This window comes from Rhinoraja longicauda, chromosome 17, assembly GCF_053455715.1.
Source record: "Rhinoraja longicauda isolate Sanriku21f chromosome 17, sRhiLon1.1, whole genome shotgun sequence".
NCBI classification, from domain to species: Eukaryota; Metazoa; Chordata; class Chondrichthyes; order Rajiformes; family Arhynchobatidae; genus Rhinoraja; species Rhinoraja longicauda.
Window position 1 is genome coordinate 15,684,489 of NC_135969.1, and position 21,733 is coordinate 15,706,221.

A 21,733-nucleotide genomic window follows, 5' to 3' on the forward strand; every position below is an offset into this window, starting at 1 on the left:
CAGTTGGCTGTACTTACCAAATACCAGTCTGTCTCCCCCCCCCCCATCCACTTTAAATCAACTCTTTTCCCTAACACTCTGTCTTGAAGCAGGGTCTCAATTCGAAACATCAGCCACCCCCTTACCGCCACAGATGTAACTTGACCTGCTGAGTTCCTCCAGCAGTTTGCCTTTTGCTCGATTCCACCATCAGCAGTCTCTTGGGGCTCCAACATACAATCCATTTATTTGCTCTATCTGCCAGTTAACACTCAACAATTCGCACACAAGGACTTGCTCTTCTAAACACCAACACCTTTCAAATCTCATTTAATCCACCAGAATTAAAGATAACATTTTCCCACATTTATTTCAACTGCCAACCTCTCAGCTATTCATTAGGCGACTAATATACCCTTGAAGCTTCTTTGCCTCCTCAATCGCAAGTTACATTTTATTTCCAGATTTGTAATCGGCTTAATAAGCTGCCAGATAGAATTGGAACCTTACCATGACATTCTCGTCAATCATCTAATGCACTTTCCTTGAATCTGACTCATGCCTCTCCAAATTGGATAAAATTACCTTTTTCTTCAATAATAAAAGGTTGTGAAGGGCTCGGGCCAGATCAAATGACAACCACTGCAGTTGGCACACAGAGAGAAAACATTTCATGGGTAGCAACTGTATCTATTCTGAACCACTCAGATGGCTCTCAACAGCAGCCAAAGATGTCAGATACTCAGCACACATTAATCTGACCTCTGGATGTTCCAGGAGCACTTCAGCCAAGAAGTTTGTTCAGCAGTTCTATTTTAGAAAGGATGCTCAGTATGAACTGACAGTTTACAAAACAATGTTTAAATATAAAAGCTACTCTACAGACAAACATTAGACCCAAAACTAATTACACTAATTCTCAAGTGGGCCATTCTTAGTCACGTGTGTGACCAAAATTGTGGAATACATCTCTTCTAATTCTGAAAGCATTACAGGTATATTGTTTTGTACTGTATATATATGACCTATATGTCAAAGTTTATCAAGTGAAATTATTTTATATGTTACACTGACAATGTTTGTTTAGTCAGAGGCCAAACATGAGGTCACACACGTGACCAGTCATATTCGACCTCTGACTCTAAACAAACATTGTCAGCGTAACATATAAAAATTTCACTTGATAAACTTTGACATATATAGGTCATATATATATACAGTACAAAACAATATACCTATAATGCTTTCAGAATTAGAAGAGATGTATTCCACAATTTTTCACATTTATAGTCACACATGTGACTAAGAATGGCCCAAGAGCAGATTTTCTCTACCAAATATTTTAAATAAACATACCAAATTTTAAATTTCTAAAAGTAACAGAGCAATGGTAGTCTCAATTGATACTGGAATGAGAGAAATATTACACATCAAACCAAATACCCACAGAAGACATTAATATTTCATTGAACTCAAAATTTCTCTATCATGATTCAATAATGAAAATCTCTTGCTTACAAACACTTTTATGAACCAAGTACAATCTAGAATTCCACATATCAGCCTATATTACCATGAAATGGTCAAAAGAACACATACAAAGAACAACAGAATCATACCAACATAGATACAGGTCTTTCGGCCCACCACATCCACATTCACCATTGAGTATCCATCTACACTGATCCCATTTTTCAGCCCCTGGCTCTGAAGCTTATTGCCGCGGTCATTGAAATGTTCATCTCAGAGCAGCACAGCGCAGGAAAAGGCACTTCAGCTCACAATGTTTGTGCTGAACACAGTGCCAAGCTAAACTGATCTCATCTGCCCGTACATGATCCATATCCCTCTATTCCTTGCACATCCATGTGTAAATCTAAAAGCCTCTTAAACACCCCTATCGTATCTGCCTCCACCATCCACGGAGTCATACATTCCAGATTCCAACTATTTTTTGGGTAAAAATACTCCCCACTTCCCCTGAACCCCCTACCTTCCACCTTAAATCAAGGCCCTCCAATTTCTACTAATTCTTTATGGCGTTTCTCACTGCCTACACAATCTATGTCCCTGCATTTTGTTAACACAATCCAATTCTCCCTTTAACCTCCCCCATTTCAAGTAAAGCCATTCTAAGCTATTCACTCTCATAACAAATACTCCATCCCAAGTGACATCCCAGTAAATCACTTCTGCAATCAACTTCCTATAGTGCAGCAACCAGAACTGTATACAGCTCTCAAGCAGTCAGCCTAACCAATACATAATACATGTGTAGGAAAGAACTGCAGATGCTGGTTTAAATCGAAGATAGACACAAAATGCTGGGGTAATTCAGCGGGACAGAGAGAAGGAATGGGTGGTGTTTCGTGTTGAGACCCTTCTTCAGACTAATGTCAGCGGAGTGGCCGGTAACGAGATAAAATGTAGTCGGAGACAGTAAGACTGGTCGGAGAACTGGGAAGGGGATGGAGAGAGAGGGAGAGCAAGGGTTTTAAGTTAGATAAGTCTATGTTCAAACTGCTGGGGTGTATGCTACCCAAGCAAAATATGAGGTGCTGTTCCTCCAATTTGCGCTGAGTCTCACTCTGCCTCATCTACTGCATTCACTGTTCCAGGTGTGGACTCCTGTATATCGGCGAGACTAAGCACAGGCTCATTTGGCTGAGCACCTCCGCTCAATCTGCCTAAACCTGCCTGATCTCCCAGTTGCTCAACACTTTAACCCCCCCTCCCATTCCCACACTGACCTGGGCCTCCTCCTTTGTCAGAGTAGGCCTCTGGGTAGTGTTGTAGAACAGAGAGATCTAGGAGTACAGGTGCATGGTTCCTTGAAGGTTGAGTCGCAGGTAGATAAGGTGGTCAAAAAGGCTTTTGGCACTTTGGCCTTCATCAGTCAGAGTATTGAGTATAGAGGTTGGGAGGTCATGTTGCAATTGTATAAGACGTTGGTGAGACTGCACTTAGAATATTGTGTTCAGTTCTGGGCACCATGTTATAGGAAAGATATTGTCAAGCTTGAAAGGGTTCAGAAAAGATTTATGAGGATGTTGCCAGAACTAGAGAGTGTGAGCTATAGGGAGAGGTTGAGTAGGCTGGGTCTCTATTCCATGGAGCGGAGGAGGATGAAGGGAAATCTGATAAGAGGTATACAAAATCACGAGAGGAATAGATCGGCTAGATGCATAGCGTCTCTTGCCCAGAGTAGGGGAATCGAGGACCGGAGGACAGGTTCAAGGTGAAGGGGAAAAGATTTAATAGGAATCTGAGGGGTAACTTTTTCACACAAATGGTGACAAGTTGCCAGAGGAGGTAGTTGAGGCTGGGACTATCCCATCGTTTCAGAAGCAGTCTGGTATATGGATAGGACAGGTTTGGAGGGATATGAACCAAGCGCAGGCAAGTGGGACTAGTGTAGCTGGGACATTGTTGGTGCTGTGGGCAAGTTGGGCCGAAGTGCCTGTCTCCACACTGTATCACTCAATGACTATGACTCTAATGCATAATAGTTGTACTTATAGTTGAAAGTAAATGGTTTTACTTTTTATACCCTTGGTTAACCAAAGGCATAATGTTTTTCAATTAATGACCTTAATTACCCATGGTGCTACCTTCAGGGTTCTTTGGACCTGTATATGATGGTCTCTCTGTTTCCGAAACTCCGCAAGATCCCTTCATTCATCGTGTATGTCCTATCCCTACTTGCCCTTCCAAAGTACACCACCTCACACTTATCTGGACTAAATTTCACCTGCCCCCACTCTGTCCACCTTACCCATCAGGGACACCCTCCCTCCTCATTACCATTGCCAGTTTTCAGGTCATCTGCAAAATTCTTAATCAAACCACTGATATTCAGAACATTCATGTCCAAAACGTTACTGTACTGCATATGGCAAATAGTCCTAAATCTAATCCCTCTCGTACCCCACTGGTCACATGCTTCTAATCATAAAAAAATATCCTGACACCCTCTGCCTCCTATTATCAAGCCCATTTTTGATCCAATTTGTTCTGGATCCCATTTTCTAACATTTTGTACCGGTGTGGAGTTCATGCAGACCAGACTAACTGCACTGTCCTCACCTCTTCGAAAAACTCAATCAAATTGGTCCCTGCATCATATTGTATTGACTACGTTTGATTAATTGCTGCCTTTCCAAGTATAAATGAATCCTGTCCCTCATTATACTTTTCCAATAATTTTCCCGTCACAGACTTTAGATAAACAGGTCTATCCAGCATATCCCTCCTGCCCCATGTTGAATAATAGGTAGCACAGTTACTATCCTCCAGTCATCCTGAATTTCATCCATGGCCAATAAAGATGTAAAGATCTATGTTGAAGCCCCAACAAACTCTTCCCAGCACCCTTAAAGCACGCTAAGATCTCTTTTTTAATTGTAATTTGTTCCAGAATTCACTGTTCCTCTTGAATTGTTCCAACTCCAATCCTCTTCACCGTGATGAATATGGATAGGGAGTATTCATTAAGACCTCGCCTCTGTCCTCTGTGCACAGACTGTCCAATTAATCGCTAGAGGGTTCTAATTTTTCCCTTGTTATCTTCTTGCCCTTAACATACTTATAAATTGCTTTGGGATTTTCATTCATTTTCTCCAACAGTGATATCTCATGCCCTTTACCTTTCTAATTTCTACATTTATTTTAAGCAAGTATCCACTTCTCCTGCACATTTTCTGTCAGGCCTCCCAGTTCTCAATATCTGTATATGCTTCATTATTTTCTTTATCAAACCCTCAACACCCTGGGTTTCCTTGGACTTACCCTTCCCTTTCACCTACAGTCACAAAACTCAATATTTCACTTTTGACAGTTTCCCACGCATTGGATGTAGACTTACCTGCTACTCCCATTCCAATTTTGCTCAGTCCTGTCTTACATTATTGAAGTTAGCTCCCCTCCCCTCCCAAATTTAGGGCCTTATATGTCACTCCAACATTATTCTAAAAATAATCCCATTCCTCCCTAAACGTGAAGCAACAGAAGATAAGACTGGAGAAGTTGAAACTGCCGACTGCTTTCGCATCATAATTGTTACATCTCTGTGATTTGCCTACATATCTACTCTTCTTTCCACTGCTGACTGGTAGGCCAATTGTGACTCCCATATGGCTGCATTGCTTGGACAAGGGAACTGAACAGTTGGGCGTTTAAAGCTTTTTAAAAATGCTGTTGGTGTATTGTTATCATCATTAAAACAGCTATTAAATTACACAGTGCGTGTTCTCTTAATCCAGACCTCCACAACTTTTTTTAGGCATTAAAATCAGATTTTTTGCGTCCACAATCAACATTTTTTGCATATGTGGGAAGCGAATTTCATGGATTTTGAAATCTGTTAATGTAGAACTGCATGGTAACATTGGTAGAATAAAAAAACAATTTTACAAGGTAAAAATTGTTTGCTTTTGTAAACTCAAGGGGACACAGGCAACATTTTTGCAACTTATCGGTACAACACAATTATGTGAAAGGTGCGAGAGATAAATCAGTTCATCACACAAGGCAACAAGGTGCAATGTTCATGTGATAGGAGCAGAATTAGGCAATTCGGCCCATTAAGTCTACTCCGCCATTCAAATAACGGCTGATCTATCCCTTCCTCCTAACCCCATTATCTTGCCTTCTCCCCATAACCCCTGACACCCGTACTAATCAAGAATCTATCTCTGCCCTAAAAATATCCATTGACTTGGCCTCCACAGCCTTCTCTGTTCACAAGTGAACTTAGTACTTCAAATGATAAACCATCACTTCACTTGCTTTGTATTTCAGTTGCCTTGAGGAAACAATTTAAAATTTAATTGACCTTTGATTATTTTGTATACCTGCATACTAGCTTTTAATGAATACTGTACATAAAATTTGAACATCCAAATCCGATTATCCCAATTTTGTTTCTGCACATTCAACACAATGAGAATATTTTCTGATGCATGTTTCTTGGATCTAAGGTGAATGTTCTCACAGCATCCCACTTTTAATTCTCATCTGTCACAATTTTACATATTTCGTGTCTCATTGCAATTACCTGCTTCTGTCCACAAAATATTTAATGTGCCTCATAACTTAGTATCGCTTGCAAACCTGGATGTACAGTATGTAAATTCATTTCATTTCAGCTCATTTTGAAATTTCATTTCATTAAATGCTAGAATCAAGGCCCAAAAAACAGATAGAAATTGGATCTGCAACAGCCCTTCTCTGTGGTAGTTCTACAACTATTGCTTTTCAATTTCACACCAGATTTTTGAAATAAATTCCAAAAAGATAATAGGCAGTGTTCAAATATCCAAGATTCCTTAGATTTGATACATAACTTTGCAAAGTGATTAATGAGGGTAATCAAAACCTCGATTCATAGAACTATGACCAAAAACAAATGTGAAGTTCCAACATTTTAAAAATAAATCAGAGCTTGGAATACCTTCAAAAAGCCCAGAATTATCAATTGGGCCTGGAAACATTCCACGTTCTCCCACATTGTACATGTCCCAGTTGTCGAAACCCACATATTTCTTCCATTGCTTAAACCACCTACTGTCTATTAGGTACCTGAAAATACAAAACATCCAAGATGTTATTTAGAGATTTGAAGTTATTTTCATCTCTTACATATCACAATTACCCCGTCAGTGGAGATTCAAGTGATCTTCCCCCAGGCCCTTTGTGTGTCTCCAAATGTGACAGATTTGTCAACAATTATGTAATTCCTGTCCACGGGTTAGCCTCAGGAGCAGGTAATACATCAATACCACGTATTACAGCCTGATATTTTTTTCCTGTTGCTGCGCTTGGCCTTTATATTCAATATCTAAGCCCACCAAAACAAAAATATATAAACAATAATAAACATGAATAGCGTTTATGTAATGTGCCCGTCCCTTCCAACTTTATTATATCCATCAATTTGTAATGAGAATGGGAAGTGAAAAGAAAGGCCACAGTTTGAATCTACATGTAATATACACCGATCAGCTAAAACATTATTCACAAAATGCTGGAGTAACTCAGCAGGTCAGGCAGCATCTCGGGAGAGAAGGAATGGGTGACGTTTCGGGTCGAGACCCTTCTTCAGACAAAACATTATGACCACCTGCTTAACATGATGTTGGTCCTCCACGTGCCGCCAAAACAGCACCGACCCGCTGACACATGGACTCTACAAGACCCCTGAAGGTGTCCTGTGGTAACTGGCACCAAAACATTAGCAGCAGATCCTTCAAGTCCTGTAGGTTGCGAGGTGGAGCGGCCGTAGATCGGACTTGTCGATCCAGCACATCCCACAAATGCTCAATCGGATTGAGATCTGGAGAATTTGGAGGCCAGGGCAACACCGTGAACACTTCATCATGTTCCTCAAACTATTCCCGAACAATGTGTGCAGTGTGGCAGGGCGCATTATCCTACTGAAAGAAGCCATTGCCATCAGGGAATACCATTGCCATGAAGGGGTGCACCTGGTCTGCAATGATGTTTAGGTAGGTGACACGTGTCAAATTGACGTCCACATGAATGGCTGGACCCAGGGATTCCCAGCAGAATATTGCCCAGAGCATTACACTCCCTCCACCATGCCGCAGTAGACCTTCTGTCGGTTCGGACCAGATGGGATAGCCTTCGTTGCCCTCGCACACCGATGAGCTTTGGGCGCCCAATACCCTGTCGCCGGTTTGTCCCTCCTCGGACCACTGTCGGTAGGTACTCACCACTGCTGACCGGGAGCACCCCACAAGCCTTGCCGTTTCAGAGATGCTCTGACCCAGTCGCTTGGCCATAATAATTTGGCCCTTGTCAAAGTCGCTCATGTCTTTACTCCTGCCCATTTCTCCTGCATTCAACACATCAACTTCAAGAACTGACTGTTCACTTACCGCCTAATACATCCCACCCCTTAACAGGTGCCATTGTAACAAGATAACCAATGTTATTCACTTCACCTGTCAGTGGTCATAATGTTTTGGCTGATCGGCGTATGTCTTTCCTTTTGAGCTTGTTTCCAGAATCTGGCAGCCCTTTTACAATATGTATTCATACCGGTCTTACTGCAACTACCAGTACATTGAATGGGCAGATAAGCTTTTATTGACCAACAATTAGAAGTTAGCAGATATCTACTGAAGTGCAGACAACAATCCTTCCCTAGTCAAATCATTAAAAAAAGAGCAATTCAGCTAATTTGGGTGCATATGATTAGAAAATGCTGGAGTAACTAGCGGGTCAGGCAGCATCTCTGGAGAAAATGGACAGGTGAGTTTATAGTTGGGACCCCTTTTCAGACCGACCTGAAGAGTCACCTATTTATTTTACAGTCATAGAGTGTGGAAAGAGGACTTTCAGCCCAACTTGCCCACACCGGCCAGCATGTCTCAGCTACACTAGTCCCACCTGCCTACATTTGGTCCATATTCCTCCAAACCTGTCCTATCCATGTACCTTTATAACTGTTTCTTAAATGTTGGGATAGTCCCAGCTTCAACTACCTCCTCTGGCAGCTTGTCCATACACCCACCCCCCTTTGTGTGAAAAAGTTACCCCAGATTCCTATTAAAATTTTTCCCCTTCACCTTAAACCTATGTCCTCTGGTCTTCGATTCACCTACTCTGCGCAATAGGCTGTGCATCTACCCGATCTATTCCTCTCATGATTTTATACCCCTCAATAAGATGACCCCTCATCCTCCTGCTCTCCAGGGATTAGAATCCCAGCCTACACAACCTCTCCCAATAGCCCAGACCCTCTAGTCCTGGCAACATCCTTGTAAATCTTCTCTGTACCCTTTCCAGGCTGACATCTTTCCTACAACATGGTGCACAGAACTAAACACTCTAAATGTGGCCTCACCAACGCCTTATACTGTATAACTGCAACATGACCTCCCAATCTCTTTTCTCAATACTCTGACTGAAGGCCAATGTATCAAAAGCTTTTTTTGACCACCTTATCTACTTGACGTAGATAACAAACAGTAACGGGCCCAATGCCGAACCCGGAGACACATCACTAGTCACAGGCCTCCGGTCCGAGAAGCAACCTTCCACCATCACCCTCTGCTTCCATCCATGAAGCCAATTTTCTATCCATTCAGCTATCTCTCATTAGATCCCATGTGAGCTAACCTTCCATAGCAGCCTACCAGAGGGCCTTTTTTTCTGCAACTGCAAGATCTGAGGACTGATCGGATTGAAGGGCATTTAATAAAACATAGAGAAGATATTTCAACAATAAATCTACAAAGGAAGTTGAATAGTCCAAAATGTAAATTTAGTTGCACATATTGTTTAAATGAACTGCAACTGCAACTTAACTGCAATTAAGTGAATGCTGAAGGAATACATTAAGGAATAATAAATAGAAGAACATGTTGATAGGTATGGAGACACAAGGAACTGCAGATGCTGGTTTACAAAAATACACACAAAATGTGCTGGACTAACACAGGTATTATCGCTGAATGACATGGATATGCCAGGTTTCATGTCCTGTCCATGTCCTCCATAGACGCCGCGTGACCCGCTGTGTTACTCCAGCACTTTGTGTGCCGGTAAGTATAGCTGAATAGAGCAGATGGAAGTCCAAGTGACATGGATCTATGCTAGAAGCTCCATGGGTAGGAAAGTTTCAAAGGAATATGAGCCAGTTAAATGGCTTCTTGGTCAGCATGGACGAGTTGAGTTGAAGGGTCTGATTCCATGCTATATGACTCTGACAGTAACCGTTACAGTTACTGCAATATTATTTGTTACAGTATGGCATTGTGGGAACTTGATTTTTGCCGACTTGCTGCTGTGTTAGCTCGTAATATTGATTATGGGGCACCTTAGAATATCAAAGAAATAAGGAAGCAGGATAAACAATTTTTTGGGGTACTTTGCTGATCAGATTTTTTTCTTACAAATAATCTTTTGTTACAAGTTTAAAAGCACAGATCATTTTTCTAGAATGCCATAACATTGATTTTTCTAAGTCTTCACAACATCATCTTCCCTTACGATTTCCAGCTATGCAGTGCTAACAACATAATCTGATCAATCTTTGCCTCCAAGGTCAATGGAATAACATTTGACTATTACATTATAATATATTTTGTTTTCTTTAATCTGGAAGCTAACTGCCAAATGAGGTGAAATATTCTTTGCCAGTTCAATGCCAAAATAGCTTCTGCAATAAAATAGTCATAGTCACATAATTTTTTTACAGCTTTTGAACTAAACTGGAATTGGCTTTAAAAAGTGGCAAGTATGTAATTGAAAACGAAACCACTTAATGTCAAAAATAATTTAATGCTAATTTTTAAAAGATGTGTGCTCGTTCTGGAAGTTTTTAAACTGCTTTATAAATGTAGTTAACTACATTGACATTGAGAAAGGAATTGACATGGTAGATTGACTTGAAATAATGATGTCAACAGGGTGTGGTGCTGTGGTAAATCCCCAAGTTTAATTGCCAGCATTAATGAAATTCCTATCTTTTGTCATCTAGACAGACAAAGGTGGTGGATGCATAGGAACACTAGGGATGGCCAATAAAATAGATTTTGTTAATGGTACTCGCAGCCAAATATGTTTTCTTTGTAGTGAGCAAAAATGAGCAAACACCCAAAATGAACTTGTTCACATTTAATATTTTCATACGAGAAAATGTATTACGGCATGGGTCCTAATGCATATTCATATGAATATTCATATGAATGCCACTAAAGGCAGCGTAAATATTTACTAAGAGGGAGAAAGCTGATACATTTTTTTCCTCAAGTACTCTTAAGTAATTGCACAGACGCAAGTGGTCTTAATTTCAAAGATGTCAGCATGTCTGGAAGTGCAGTTTTTATTGAACTATAATCTGGGAGGAATTAATTTTAATGGATATTTCGCCATTTCTGATAAACAACGGCGAGAGGAAATGTTACCCAATTTCTTTCACATTACACAAATTGAAACTAAAAGTAAAAATATGTATGACATTCTAATGCCTCTGACTCAAGCAAACCAAGTGGAATCTTCGACTTATCTGATGTAACAAATGTATATTGTATTGTTGAAATTCATGATCCAGCACAGAATGTGACAATTAAGGATGTTCACAACTTACAATAACCAGCGTGTTCATATATTCATTGTAAAATATATTAAGTATGGGCCCTGACAGGCTTTGATGGATACATTGGTAGTATTTTGCTTCAGAAAGTACAAAGCACAATCTATTTTAAATTGTAGGACAAGAAGTCTCTGTTACAATAAAATGAAAACTTGTAGCATTATTGTACCACAATGTCTTAATGAGCAAGACAACTCAAAGGAGACCTTGCAGCATGAGAATGCATAGGTGCAGAAGAGCCAAATGTGTTCAATAATTCTGTTGTAAGCGTTTTGTTCATGACCTGTAAATACAAGTATCCCAATGTTGTAGGCTAAAAGACCCGAGGGGGAATTATAGAAAACATGGTTTTAATTGGATGATGATACATTCAAAAATCTTGAGAAGAGACCAGCTGAAAAAATAAGGGTAATATCAAAAAAAGGAACTGCAGATGCTGGTTTACCAAGAGAAGACACAAAATGCTGGAGTAAATGCGGGCAGGCAGCATCCCTGGAGAACACGGATTGATGACGTTTCAGAATGAAGGGTCTGGACCCAAAACATCACCATGTTCTCCAGGGTTGTGATGCATCCTGACAGGTTGCTTTCTAAGGTGGATCGGCAGATCCTACAGATCTTAATCTCAACCATTAGCTTAATTTCTCTTTCCAATAATGCTCCCGACGCTGCTGTTAATTTTGTTGCTTTTTTCCTGATTATTTCCTTTCATATAGATTTGATCAGTACTGATTAGGGAATGAAACTAGAGTTATAGGCAAAATAAGAAAATTAAATGTTAAATTCTCATTGATAAATAGGCAACAGGTTTGTTATTGCAATTGTTTAACAAATTATTGAAAAGACTTTCGTGTTAGGAAATTCTGCACTGGTGCATTTTCCTAATTTCTCTCTGTAGTCAAACAGAGGGATGCACTATTATTTTGTGGCATGTAGTATTGCAAGACAGTACAGCATAAGAGCAAATTGGAAGTATTGAAGAATGCGCTGAATAGTTAAGAATAGCAGAGCAACATAAGGAGAGTAACTGTAGGAACTCAGTTGGTCAGGCTGCATCTAAGGAGGGAAATGGCCAGTTGATGTTTCGGGTTGAGACCATTCATCAAACCGAAAGAGTAAAGGGGAAGTAGTCAGTGTAAAGTGTTGGGGAAGGGGTGGGGCAAACACTAGCAAGTGACAGCAGGGTTCAGATGAGGAGGGATTGATTGGCAAGTCAGGACGGAAAGGGGAGGATGGGAAATGATAAGTAGAGAACAAAAGGATGCAGATTCTGGAATCTGACAGGAAAAGGAGGTAAAGAATCAAACTAAACGAAGGATGATATCATTATGTAGGGAAAAACTGCAGATGCTGGTTTAAATAAAAATGCTGGAGTAACTCAGCGGGTCAGGCAGCATCTCTGTAGAAAAGGAATGGGTGACGTTTCGGGTCGAGATCCTTCTTGGAACAGAGTGAGGGGATGGGTAAGCAGTGGGGTGGGGGGTTCAGATAAGGGGAACCCGTGTACACATATATGGGGAGGGGGAAGAAGAAACAGGGCGATCGGAGATGAGTCAGGTTATAAAAAGGCGCATGAGAAAGGTCAGAGGAGAACCAATGGAGTGCATGTTATCTGAAATTAGAGAATTTAAAGTTGATGCTTTTGGGTTGTAGACTACCCAGACAAAATATGATATGCTGTTCCTCTTGATTGTGTACAGTCTCATCTTGGCAGAGCACGGACAAATCAGAGTGGGAATGGGAAGGGGAATTAAAATAGTTACCAACTAGGAGACCCAGAATGCCACAATGGATGAAGTGCAAGAGTTCAGCAAAGTGGTAATCTCGTCATAGTGTCATAGTGTGAAAAGAAGACCTTCGGCCCAACTTGCCCACACCAACCAACATATCCCATCTGCACTAATCCAAATTGCCTGTGTTTGGCCCATATCCCTCTAAACCTGACCATGTAACACACAGTCATGAAGAAACAAAATAGATGTTCCCATGCACATGCTTCTAAAGGGCTCTCAAGCTTCGATTGGACCAGGTGTATGAATTACTGGGAACAAATTCATTTTCGAGCAGATTATCTGCTCCAATTTAGTTAAACAAGCGTCAAAAACCAGCAAGATTTTAAAGTGTAGGAAGGAACTGCAGATGCTGATTTACACCGAAGATAGATGTAAAATGCTGGAGTAACTCAATGGGACAGGCAGCATCCCTGGAGAGGAGGAATGGGTGACGTTTCGGGTCAAGGCTCTTCTTCAGCCTGAGAGTCAGGTGAGGGGAAATCTAGAGATATGGAAGGGTATGAAATGACAGATCAAAGCAGATGAGGAAATGTAGAATGGTTCATTGTTAGCTGAGGGGAAGGTGACAATCAGGCATATAATCAGTAATATTTAATCAGGAGGACAGTAGAGTACTAATAGTTAGAGTACTAGCATGGGGAGGGACGGAGAGGGAAAGGAAGGAAAGTTAGAAAAATCAATACACCGCTGGGTCGTAAGCTGCCCAAGCGAAATACGCGGTGCTGTTCCTCCAATTTGTGTTGGGCCTCACTCTTGACAGTGGAAGACGCCCAGGACAGAAAGGTCAGCATGAAAATGGGAGGGGGGAGTTAAAGTGTTCAGCAACCAGGAAATCACATAGGCCCAGGGGGACTGAGCGGAGGTGTTCAGCGAAACGATTTCCGACCTGCGCTTGGTCTCGCCGAGATATCGGAGTCCACAGCTGGAACAGTGGATACAGTAGATGTGGTTGGAGGAGGTGCAAGTGAACCTCCAAGATTTTAAAGATGAACCCGATGATAAATACACTCAACATTCAAACCTAGAATTTATGCTCAAGTTTCTCTCTGGTGATTTGAAGTCTTGGCACCAGAAACGAGGCGACTCTTGTGTACTGTGTAGCTGAGGTCTGTTGTATTTTACTGGGTTGTATGCAAAACAAAGCGTTTCACTGAACCTAAGTACATGTAACAATAAAGTATCATTGAAGTCACTCAGAAGCAGAACTGCAAGTTATAGAATGGCACCTATCAGCAAGTGGTTCAGTATTAAAAAGCAAAGTACACAAGGCTGTATTGTATCATATACATAATTACGTTTCAATTCTGGGGTTTAGAGTCACATTTATGCAGATTTACGGAATGACTGCACCCCTTATACACTCAGTAAATTTTGCTCCATGCTCTTTTTCTGAAACTGAGCATGCCTACATTTGACATGAACGACCAATAGACAATAGGTGCAGGAGTAGGCCATTCAGCCCTTCGAGCCAGCACCGCCATTCAATGCGATCATGGCTGATCACTCTCAATCAGTACCCCGTTCCTGCCTTCTCCCCATACCCCCTCACTCCGCTATCCTTAAGAGCTCTATCCAGCTCTCTCTTGAAAGCATCCAACGAACTGGCCTCCAATGCCTTCTGAGGCAGAGAATTCCACACCTTCACCACTCTCTGACTGAAAAAGTTCTTCCTCGTCTCCGTTCTAAATGGCCTACCCCTTATTCTTAAACTGTGGCCCCTTGTTCTGGACTCCCCCAACATTGGGAACATGTTTCCTGCCTCTAATGTGTCCAATCCCCTAATTATCTTATATGTTTCAATAAGATCCCCCCTCATCCTTCTAAATTCCAGTGTATACAAGCCCAATCGCTCCAGCCTTTCAACATACGACAGTCCCGCCATTCCGGGAATTAACCTAGTGAACCTACGCTGCACGCCCTCCATAGCAAGAATATCCTTCCTCAAATTTGGAGACCAAAACTGCACACAGTACTCCAGTTAATTGTCAATGAATTACTAGTGCTTTTCTGGTGCTGAAGTGCCTATTTTGGCACAGTCGCTCGATCTGTTTCTTACCGTGCCAAGGGAGTTGTTTATCGACAATGGCTGATAAAACTGGAAAAACATTGTACTCCCGTGTGGATGTCCTCACCTTAATGAGCAAAGAGACAGCTGCCAGGAGCACAGCAATGCCCTAAGACTACACTTTACAAAAAATATACTCATTGTCTGCCCCGCACCTTCTGTATGTAACATTAACAGGAGCTTTCATATAGGATTTAGACAAGATGCTGCTTTAGCATTCCTTTCTCAATAACAAACGTTCTGGAATCGACACGCACTTAAAATCTACATACTGCACAAAAACAAAAGTACTGCAACAGCAAACACTTTGAGTGGATTTAATTCTGACAAAAGAATAGCTGGATCAGCTAGGGGCAACATTTTTACTAGTTCTTGAATGCATTTGGAATTTTAAACTGGCTAAGAACTTCCTCTGGAGCTCTACCTAAACTCAGTGAATTATTTTAACAGAACCTACAATCCACTTACATCCTTATAAATGCTGTCAAATTATTAAACTGACTAAGAAAATCAGAAGTTTAAATAACACACAGAATAATTTTGACAACCGAGCTCAAAAGAAGATATAAAACGTTATATGCATCCCTCTAAGGATTGAACTTTAAGAGACAAGGTTTGTTTTGAAAACCTCATAGGTGAACTTGACTAGAAACACCGAAAATAAAACTCAAGACCAATTGTTACTCCAAACGTGTTCGTCAAAAAGCCACCATGCTATTTGGATCTACTGTCAGCCTTGGCTTGTGATGCTAAGGCTGACAGTAGATCCATAATTCAATAGGGACCTCAACAATCTGAATGGTCAAACAGAAACTTTTAAAAGAACACAACGCTTTCCAACAAAAACGGGTGGATCATGGTTTAATAAAAAATAATGTCGTTTTTTAAGAAACCAGCTACACAGAAAGAACAAACCTGGAGTTCTCCTTCTGCGCAGAAAGCCCTAACCTGGAGATGATGCACGAACAGGAAACACTCAATTCGTTTAACAGATAATCAGAGACGCGAGTTTGGACAAGAGAAGTTTCAGAGCAAAGAGGATCGCTGTTTGAAAGGAGGATGGATGCAGAAATCCTCATCCAAGAGGTAAATTCAGAGGCACATCCCAATGAGCTATGTATGAACTGAGAGTTGGGAAGTGGGGGTATAATCCGAGTAATTAATCTTTGGCCCAGCCTGTTTGGAACTATTTCCTTCTGTGAGGTTTATCACCGGTTCCGGGCAGATTGTCTTGACTGTAATTCTCTTCCGTCCCGTGTTCGCCAGTATCTTCAGTTGGTCCAACTTTACTCTTCCTTAATATCCCCCTCCCCGCAATCCCGAGAGGGCCTCCTCGGCCGCCTTCACCCTCACTCACACACCCGGCCGGCCAGCCACCGTCCTCAGAGATCCACCCCTCGCCCCGCCAAAACACCCCCCTCTCCTTTTCCCAACCGCTTACCACGCATCTCCTTTCACGGGCGCCGTCTTCAGCAAGTTTCCGATCTCATTCTTCTGGCTCTCCAGATCCGGAACGCCACCTTCCGCCATGACAGTCGCTTAGAAAAAAGGGTGGGGGCGGGGGGAGGGCGAGCAGCCGCTGCGCACGCGCGGACGCGGCGGCGGCACTCTGGGATCGCTTCAACGCTCGCTCCCCCAGGGCAGCTTCCACTCCGTCCGCCTTGAGAGCGCGCACGCACGGGCGCGCGCCCCGCGCCACACCCCCTCCCCGCCGCCTGCACCGCTAGCTCCGTGCTCGCGAGCGCGCGCGTCATCGCAATCGGGGGAGGGAGAGGGGGCTGCCAACACCCCGGTTGCCTGGTAACCGGGGGAGGGGGGCTCCCTGTGACGTACGTCTTGTCACCCAAGGTGTGTGAGAGATGGGGGGGGAGGGGGGAGAGAGAGAGAGGTGGGCATCAAGGGAGTCCAAACATTGCAGCACTGTTGAGCTCGAATCAACCCTGAAAAGACCTCACGTTGTGGTTGGGAAGGGAGGCTAGATGCATTCAGATATGGCCAGCCCATCTGATGGCATGAGGAAGAGTCAAGAGTGTGTATAATCATTGTCAAAAAGGAAATGGTTAGGAAGGGAGGACAAATGACATTAGAAATGGCCAGTCCTTCCAATGGGATGTGGAAGAATCAAGTGTTTTCAGTCATAGTCATGGAGTCAGACAGCATGGTTAGGAAGAGATTTCTCACAAAAAAACTGGATTAACTTAGCGGGACAGGCAGCTTCTCTGGAGAGAAGGAATGGGTGACGTTTTGGGTCGAGACCTTTCTTCCTTGAGCTCGTTGAAGTGGGCGTGCAGGAAGAAAAGCCAGATGCCTTCCGAAATGGCCACCCCTTCTGATGGATGTGGAAGAGTCAAGAGTGTTTAAAGTCAAAGTCACACAGCATGGAAACAGGTCCAACTTGCTTATGCAAACTTGTTCTTCCTGCCCACGTTCAGCCAATATCCCTCTAAACCTTGTCTATTTGTCATATGTACTGACAATGTAACAATGAAATTCTTACTTGCAGCAGCAGCAAAATATGTCTGCAAAAACACAATACACATAGATAATATGTAATTAAATAAATCAATAACCACAATGCTAGTGCAGAAAACAGACAGTCCGGAGAAGTTCATATTGATGTTAGTGTATAGGAAGAAGGGTCTCGACCTGAAACATCACCCATTCCTTCTCTCCCGCGATGCTGCCAGACCCGCTGAGTTATTCCAGCATTTTGTGTCTACCTCTGATGTTAGTGCGTGGTGTTCAAGAAACTGATTGGGAAGTAGCTATTCTTCAAGCTGAAGGTCATGTTTTTTAGATTCCAGTACCTTCTTCCCTATAATGTCTTTTTGAGGCAGCACCTCTAATGGATCAATTTGATGGTGGGAGGTTGGTACCCATGATGGACTGGGCAATGTCCACCACTCTTTGTAATCTCCATTCCTGGGCATTCAAGTTGCCAAACCAAGCTGTGATGCAACCAGTCAATATGCTCTTACACCTGCAGAAATTCATGAGAGTATTAATCGACATACCAAATCTCTTCAGTCTTCTGAAGTAGAAGGATGTTGGAAGACCATCAAAGACCCACACCAAGCTGGCTATGCTCTCATGCCCCACTCCCACCTCTCCAGCTTTCTCACCTGCCTACTATAATCAGTCCAAACTGTGTTTTTTCAACAAGATTCTTGCCTCAAACATCTTGAGCCAACATCATATCAGTTTGAATGGTTGGGGTTGGCTCGAGGGATCATATGACCTATTCCTTCTGTTTCTCATGCTTTTATCTGGCTTGCTGGCATGTTAATAGGTGGGAGAGCATTCTTGTCCCTTTCAGAACCCATGACTCAAAAGTTGCATGATAATCTGTCACAGGCCTCTTTTAAGCACATCCAGAGGGAGAACTGTGATTCATCCCTCGAACATGGCAATAACACAGGTTTAAAATAGATCTTGAAGCTTCTGATTAACAAGTACTTTTGTTTTAGAAACTAACCTGACCTGTGGTTAGGTTTTGAGTCCTTTCTATGTGATCTGACCAGAAATTTAAATTAAGGAGCAGAATGTAGAAACAATTAGCTGCAGATGCTGATTTACACAAAAGATTTCAAATTGTTGGTAATTCAGCAGGTCAGGCAGCATCTCTGGAGAACATGGATAGGTGACATTTCAGGTCAAAACCTGATTGTGGAGGGGGATGGGACTGTGGGGAGGGGAGAATTCTTCTTTCACAGTCTCATTTAGAATGCGAAAACCGTGATTCATTCCTCCATCATTCTTCCCCCCACTACAATCAGTCTGAAAAAGGGTCCAGACCCAAAACAATCCATCCATTCCCAAGAGTCAGTGAGCATATTGGTCTTCAAGAAGCCTTTGAATAAGACCAGAGGAACATCTAATTTCAGTTCACGGTTCCATAAAGGATTTCATGAGATTCTATGTCTATTTAATATTTTCAGAGCTTTCTTTGCCACATCATATCAGAATGAAGGATTTTTCAGTGCACACTTCACAAATCTTACTGTTACTCTCTCCAGTTGATACTGCTGATTTTTTCTCATTTGATTTTTGCTGGCATATACTTTATCATTCAACCAAATATTGCCGCCAGTTAATTCCATGAGTTAGTTTTCATTCTTTCTCTCATTTATTTCTGTCAAGACGTAATCTCCATAATGACTTTCAGTGTGTCATGCCAGTAATTTATTTTCCACATGCCACTTGTGGACCTGCATGCATGGACATGGCTATTACTCAAAAAAACATTGCCATTTCTGCAGCATTTTTGATTTCTGAGGGACTTTCAAACTTGAATCAATGTTTTAAATTTCAGGTATTTTTCCTCCCGATTCCAGAGACTGCACTCGTTGCCTGCATATCTGCCAAAACAAAATTAAACATCTACAAGGCCACATACAAATGTTTTCTCATCACAGAATAAAGCACTCATCTGCTACTAATCTGTAAAATTACAAACACACACATTCCCAGAAATAATGTGAACAAGATTTTTTCGGTTGCATCATCACTGAAATGCAAGGGTTGGAACATGATGACATGACAACAATTTTATTACTGAGAAACTGCCTTGTATGTATACTGAAAGTCATTTTGGTTTATTGTTCATTAAGTAGGCGGTGTCTTAGCATTTCTGATATCATCTGCCTTTTGCACCTTAGGAACTTGGCTAAGTTACAATTTCAAGGCATTTGTAAAAATTAATGCATATTAGTTTCTTTGTTACACCATCCAGAGATGTTACTGCCATGAGGAAATCGTTGATGTTGTAATTCACATTACATTGTGTTGTACACTTGAACTCATTTCATTTCTGATAATGGGAATATGAATGAATGGATTTTCGTTTCATTTCAGGAATATTCATGACAAAAATTGGAGATTTTTCATCTTTAAATTGCAAGTTAAAGTAATTTCTCAGGATTCGTTCTTCCTTTTGGGAATACAAATTACTGCCACAATGACCTATAATAATGCCATTAAATCTTTGGGCTTCGTGCTTGCAGTATTAATTTCTTTGGAAATCTCAGTTAACAAGCAAAGCCATATTACTGACACAGATCAGAGTTAACAACAGCGCAGTACGAGGGAGGGCATCTCAAATCGATTCTTAACTGATAAAACAAAGCGTATCACAACTTACATAATCTCTTATGTTATATAATAAATTATTAATATTCAAACTGTCTGCACAACAAAACGAACCTTGTTTTTTCCATGAGTGAATTAATCAATTGAAGACCTATTTACAATTGGTACTGATGGTTCTTAGTTTTCTACTTTATCCACTGTAGAGAAACAGAAGTGTGGAGTCACACAAGGTCATCAATGATCCCAATGGCTGGCACCAGCACTGTAACTAATATTTGCATGGGGGAATAGTACAGAGCAACATTTGCTGCAGAGGGAATGCTGCATAGTTTAATGTCTGGGGTAGCAACAATTATGTGGCACTGCAGGTAAAAATAGAAGATGTCATTCACTGTTTGAAAAAATTGTATTTGCGGCCTGGCTAACGTTTCTCCCTTAACTAATTAATTGACAAAAAAACAATTAATTGAATAATCATCTTTGTTCGTACCACGTTCTTAACAATGGCAGGGTTCCCGTGCTTGCCTACACAACATAAAAATATTTCTTGTGGTCACAGTTGCCCTCACTGAACAAAATTGGAGGCAAAATCCTTGAAAAAAAAATGTTACCTTAAGATTGATAGCAGACTAACAGATATAATTTTCATTTGCTGTTAAATTCTGACGTGTAATTTTTTTGTTAATTGTTACAGCCATTTAATTTAATAAATGATAACAATTCAGTTCAATGAAAAGTCATTTATGTCATGCAAAACAGACATTCAGCTAATCAGTAGTAGAATACAATGTGCTGGAGTAACTCAGCTGATCAGGCAGCATCTCTGGAGGACATGGATAGGCAACGTTTCATTCAGGCCCCTTCTTTAGTCTGACCGCTAGGTTACACCAGCACTTTGTGTTCCACACAAGATTCCAGCACCTGCAGTTCCATATGTCTCCATTCAGCTCATATATTTATTATTATTTTCATATTTCAGATACAGTGCGGAAACAGGCCTTTTCGGCCCACCAAGTCCGCACCGCCCAGTGATCCCCGCACACTAACACCATCCTACTCACACTAGGGACAATTTTTACATTTACCCAGTCAATTAACCTACATACCTGTACGTCTTTGGAGTGTGGGAGGAAACCGAAGATCTCGGAGAAAACCCACGCAGGTCAGGGGGAGAATGTACAAACTCCTTACAGTACAGCACCCGTAGTCAGGATCGAACCTGAGTCTCCGGCGCTGCATTCGCTGTAAAGCAGCAACTCTACCGCTGCGCTACCGTGCCGCCCCATCTCATCCAGTTTTCCAATTAGCAGACCCAGAGAGGTGCCTCCACAAATTTGACGACTTTTTTAGTTAACACATGCGCTGCAGAATCAGGAGATTGCAATGGTTTTTTAAAAAACTTTAAAAACTGGTACTACCAGCTTTAGTTTGACAATCAAATACTTTGGTAATTGTAAATGAGTAGACAAGTTCCATGTAAAACATACATATTTCTTACCTTGAGGACATTGGAAATAATCAAGTCACCCTTAACAAGTATTCTTATTCAAAAAATTTATTAAACACAATGAAAATAACATCTCATACAAAACTGAGCAAGTTTGTCTGCAAAATAATATGCAGATAATTTCTGAGAACAGGGTTATTAAATATGGGGTTTTTTATTTTTTAATAGAGTGAATATAA

The 21,733-nt window shown here is 41.4% G+C and overlaps 1 protein-coding gene across 2 annotated transcripts in view; it reads right to left on the reverse strand.

The window, feature by feature from the left end:
• usp4 (ubiquitin specific peptidase 4 (proto-oncogene)) overlaps positions 1 to 16,531 on the reverse strand; it is a 68,972-nt gene extending 52,441 nt beyond the window's left edge. For both annotated transcript variants that reach the window (XM_078414206.1, XM_078414207.1), the window contains exons 1-2: positions 16,401 to 16,531; positions 6,431 to 6,558 (exon numbers count right to left, since the gene is read on the reverse strand). In XM_078414206.1, the coding sequence (XP_078270332.1) occupies positions 6,431 to 6,558; positions 16,401 to 16,489 (217 nt within the window). In that variant the 5' untranslated portion in view covers positions 16,490 to 16,531. The remainder of the gene's footprint in view (positions 1 to 6,430; positions 6,559 to 16,400) is intronic.
• Between the last annotated feature and the right edge of the window lie 5,202 nt (positions 16,532 to 21,733).